At 30.1% G+C, this 5,442-nt stretch overlaps 1 protein-coding gene across 1 annotated transcript in view; it reads left to right on the forward strand.

Moving 5' to 3' along the window:
- The window catches only part of ASZ1 (ankyrin repeat, SAM and basic leucine zipper domain containing 1), a 49,902-nt gene that overhangs the window by 27,250 nt on the left and 17,210 nt on the right, over window positions 1-5,442 (forward strand). The window contains exons 7-9 of the mRNA XM_012652737.1: window positions 862-874; window positions 980-1,036; window positions 2,017-2,126. Coding sequence (XP_012508191.1) covers window positions 862-874; window positions 980-1,036; window positions 2,017-2,126 — 180 coding nt within the window. The remainder of the gene's footprint in view (window positions 1-861; window positions 875-979; window positions 1,037-2,016; window positions 2,127-5,442) is intronic.

The following is a 5,442-nucleotide window of genomic DNA, read 5'->3' on the forward strand; positions in this document are numbered from 1 at the left end:
TATAAATGTTTGTTTGTTGGCTAACATAACATTAAATATTAATTCATAAACATACCTATGAATGAGTGGAAATTCACTTTTTTCTATAATTTGTAGAATATCCCATTTTAAACTTATAATAAGCATTTCAAAAATTCATTATTCTAGAAATTTACATAAATTAGAATCTGGCTAGATTAAACAGCTTTTACCAACTGCCTAATGCCTCCAAACACCTAAGCCCTTAGTTTGTTTTTGCAGTTGCTGATCTTTCTGCTAGAATATTTAGAGGAAGTGTGATTTTAAACCAAACACACCTGATATCAGATTCTTGCTGTAATGTTTATTCACTAAAATATGTTAATTAAATATCTCTTTTTTTTTTATAAGGATAATAATACCCAGTATAGGGTTGTCATTCAGGTTAAATTAGATCATATGCCAAGCACTAAGTGCTTTAAGCATACATTACGGGATTTGAGTAGATGACAATTACTATCAGCTACGTGGGGATACTGAAGTGATAAAGCATTATTTAAGACAGATACCCCTTATGAGTAATGCACATTCTGTTCAGATATTTCAGAGTCGGGTTTCATTGTACAATCTTAAAATTTCTATTAGGAGAAATTGTGAATAAAAATTATTGTTATTGATGGTTTAATGTGATATAATCAGAAATATAAAATATTCATAAAACACTTCTGTCAGATTTTATAGAACTTCTTTTCTTTTTATATATCGAATATGAATGGTAATTATTTTCTTTGAATCTGGAAAACTAGCTATGTTTGTACTTTTTAGGTGAATATAGGCATTATGACACTCACTACTATGTACTCCATGGTATAGTTCTGTATGTACATATGCTGTCCCCTTTAGAAAGTTGGAATTTGTTAGGAGTAGAGCATATAACTGACTAACTTATGTACACTTGCCTACTTCCCCTTCTACTATTTTATTTATGTGGAAAGGTAGCATTTTTTTCCCTTTTCTACAGGAAAAGGATATAACCTTAAGACACCTCTTGACCATGAGGAAAGATGAATTTACAAAGGTTAGTATCAAGTTCAAAAACTCCAGATATAATCTTCGATGTTTCCTAAATTGTGGATATTTTTATTTTGTATTTTAAAAATCCTAGGGGTACTGACTGTGATTAATCTTTTGCTGAGTTCTTGACTAGATATGATTGTGGATAGCCATATCTAAAATCTTGTATTACAGTATTAAGTTACTTTAAGAACATTTAAAGACTTAAAGTGGTGAGTTTTTTCTTCAGATTGTCATGACATCTCAACTAAAACTGGTGCTTTATTTCCAAATGTGAAATAGATTTGTAAAACGGGCTACTTAGAAATAAGAAGTATTTTTTTTATATGTGGGTATGAACATGTGTCTTCCAAATACTGCCTTTTGCTTGGTTCTCAAAACCATTAAGATCTATTATTTTGCCATCTAATATTAAGTAACAATAGCTGTGGGAAGTATTAGAGATACTTTGATAAATAGGATACTTAAAAAACAATGATCTTGATACACAAACATAGGTTTCAGTTGGAAACCTGAAATCTTTAGTATCACAAAAACCGAAATATGCATACTACTTAACTAAATCCAAAATAGAAAATTTAGTTTAATACTAAAGGTAGAATATACACAAAAAGAGGGCTTAATTCCCACTTATTGCTGATAATATTTGAAATACTATCTTGAAGGAAAATTGTTTTATTGTGTTTTTTTGAAAGATTATATATTAAAATTTAGTCATTTGTTTTGAGAGTCTATCACAATTGTTATATACTACAAGAAAATTGACTGTAGTCCCCATGTATCTAAATATTTTAATGATGTAACTAATCTTGTCAATCACAGTTACGAGCAAACCGTGTATTTTTTAGTATGTTTGTTGTTTTTCCAATATGTATCTTTTTTCAAGATGTGAATTCATCAAGTAGAAAACATCTTTAGTAATTTTGAATATTAAATTATTTTAGCATAACTACCTTACTGCACTTTAAAATTATTTCTACTTAGAATGGAATTACCAGTAAAGATCAGCAGAAAATTCTGTCTGCTCTTAAAGAACTAGAGGTAGAAGAAATAAAATTTGGAGAGTTACCTGAAGTGGCAAAGTTGGAAATCAGGTAATAACTTACTGATTTACATTAATATTGTCTAGAACCAGGTATTCTTTTTTAGGTTAATTTGGTAATGTCTAAGTCATTTTAATTGATACCATCGTTTTTCCAGAGAAATAGATTTCGGAATATACTGAGTTCTAAAATGCGATGCACTTTATATAGTCAATTTTTATGAAGTCATTTTACCAAGAAGCAAAGCAATGCATCTTCTTGTTAACTCACATGGAAACATTTTTGTTTTGTTTTTTCATTGTACCATGCTAGATTGGACTATATAAGAGATACCATGCTTTTCATAGTATACCTTTTACTCTCTAAATCATTTAAATTAAAATTTCAAAGTAGTAATATTTTTGCTTGGGGCAATAAGAAAGCATTTTTCATGAAGCTCAGCTCTATTTTTAACCTTACAGAATGAGAAATTATGTTATCAGTATGTAAAGTTAACATCCAGTATTATAAACTTGTCAAGCACTGATTATTAATAATCTAAAATCTATTTTGAAAATAATGATATTTGATTTTATTAATGTATTATAGAGCTGTACATGATTTTTTTAACTTTTTATTTTGAAATAATTATAGATTCATAGGCTATTTCAAAGCAATATACAGGGTGGTCCCAGGTACCCTTCACCTAGGTTCAGTGTTAATATCTTGCATAACTGTGAAAACCAGAAGATTGACATTGGTATAATCCACAGAGCTTATTAATGTTTCACCAATTATACATGTACTCACTTGTGTGTATGTATTTATAACTTTGTGCAATTTTATCACATGGGTAGCTTCATGTAACCACAACCACTATCAATGTACTTAATATATTTACTGCAAGACTCCCTCATCCTACTACATTAAAGCCACATCCATCCCTCTCTACATCCCAGCCCCTACCAACCAATAATTTATTCTCTATCTTCATAATGATGTTATTTCATAAATGTTATATAAATAGAATCATAAAGTATGTATCCTTTTGACATTGCCTGCTTTCAGTCAGCCTATTTTCCTTGAGGTTCATCAGAGTTGTTGCATGTATCAATACAGTAGTTCATTCCTTTTAATTGCTGAGTAGTATTCCATGGTATATATATACCATAGTTAGTTTAACCATTTACCCATTGAAGAACATTTGAGTAGATTTTAGTTTTTGGCTATTCCAAATAAAGTTGCTATGAACATTTACTTACAAGATTCTGCTAGAAAAGAAGTTTTCATTTCTCTGGGATAAATGCCTAAGAGGACAATCGCTAGGTTGTATGGTAGTTGCATATTTAGTATTTTTTAAAACTGCCCAACTGTTTTCCAGAATGGCAGTACAGTTTTATATGCCCACTAACAATCTGTGAGTGACCCATTTTCTCTCTATTCTCACCAGCATATGGTGTTAGCACTATTTTTTTAAGCCGTTCTGATAGGTATGTCATAATAGCTTACTGTGATTTTATTTGCATTTGCCTAATGACTAATGATGTCAAACAGTTTTTCATGTCTTATTCGCCATCTGTATATCCTGTTTGTTGAAATGTCTAACAACGTCTTTTGCCCATTTGCTACTGGATTGATGTGGGCATTGTCTACATTCAAGTCTTTTGTTGGATATGTGATTTGCAAATATTTTTTCCTAGTCTGTAATTTTTCTTTTCATTTTCTTAGTGGGGGTCTTTCACAGGGCAAAATTTTTTATTTTGATGAGGTCTAATTCCTATTCTTTTATTCTTTTTCAAAATTGTCTTGGCTATTCTAGGTCTGTTTTCTTTTCATATACATTTTAGATAAAGATGAGAGTTTTTATAGTAATTGCATTAATCTTATTGATTAATTCAGGCAGAATTAACATCTTGACTGTATTAATTCTACTAACCCATAAGCTCTGATATCTCTAAAAGTTTTAGGTTTTCTTTGTTTTATTTCATCAGTATTTTATAATTTTAATTACACAGATCTTGTACATATTTTGTTAAATTTATACCTAAGTATTTTATTTTCTTTGGAGCAGTTATCAGTGGTATTGATTTTTTAATTTTGGTTTTATGTGCAGTTGATTTTTGTGTTTTGGTCATGTATCCTTCAACCTTGCTGAACTCACTTATTAGTTCTAGGAGCTTTTTTTGTAGATTCTTTGAGATTTTCTAAATAGATAATTATGTTGTCTGCAAAAAGGTTAATTTCTTGCTTATAATGTATATGTCTTTTATTTGGATTTGTTTGTTTGTTTGTTTTTTGTCTCATTCAGTGGGCAGAACTTCCAGTACTATGTTGGATAATAGTAGTGGATAGTGGACGTTCTTGCCTTGTTCCCAGCCTTAAAGGGAAACCATTCAGTTTTTTTACTATTAACTATGGTGTTAGCTATAAGGTTTTTATAGATTCTCTTTATCACATTGAGGAAATTCTGCTGTATTCTTATTTTTCTGAGAGTTTTATAATGATGGTTGTTGAATTTTGTCAAATGTGTTTCCTATACCAATTGATATGATCATAGGACTTTTTTATTTATCCTGTTGATATGGTAAATTACATTGTTTGATTTTTAACTACTGAACCAGCCTTGCATACCTGGGATTAATCCCATGTGGTTGTGTTTTATTATTCTTTTTATGTATTTCTGGATGTAACTTGCCAGTATTTTGCTAAGGATTTTTGTATCTAAGTTCATGAGAGATATTACACTGTAGGTTTGTTTTTTATACTTTGTCTAGTTTTGGTGTTAGGGAAATGCTGGCCTCACAAAATGAGTTGGGAAGTGTTCCCTTCTCTTTTATTTTCTGAAAGAGATTGTGTAGAATTGATGTTAATTATTCTTTAAACAGTTTATAGATTTCTTCAGTGAAACCATTTGGGCATGGAGATTTTAGGAGGGAACTCTTAAAATACAAATTCAATTTCTTTAATGGTTATAACACTATTCAAATTTCTTCTCTTATGTTGGCTAAATTTTGGTAGTTTGTGGTTTTAAGGACTTGGGTCATTTTTTCTAAGTGGTCAAATTTGCAAGCATAAAGTTGTTTCTAGTATTTCCTGTTATACTTTTGATGGCGTTGGGATGTGTTGTAATATCCCATTTCATTAGTAACATTGATGATTTTTGTCTTCTCTCTTTATCTCTGTTAGTCTTGCTAGAGGTTTATCAATTTTCTTTCCAAAGAACCTGCCCTGCTTTTTGTTTCAGTAACTTTTCTCTATTATTTTTGTTTTTAATTTCATTGATTTCTGCTGTTATCCTATTGTTTCCCTCCTACTTGCTTTGAATTTGTTTTGATCTTCTTGCTCTAGCTTCTTGGGGTAGAAGTATAGATTATTTGCAACATTTTTT

This window comes from Propithecus coquereli, unplaced genomic scaffold, assembly GCF_000956105.1.
Source record: "Propithecus coquereli isolate 6110/MARCELLA unplaced genomic scaffold, Pcoq_1.0 Scaffold4, whole genome shotgun sequence".
NCBI classification, from domain to species: Eukaryota; Metazoa; Chordata; class Mammalia; order Primates; family Indriidae; genus Propithecus; species Propithecus coquereli.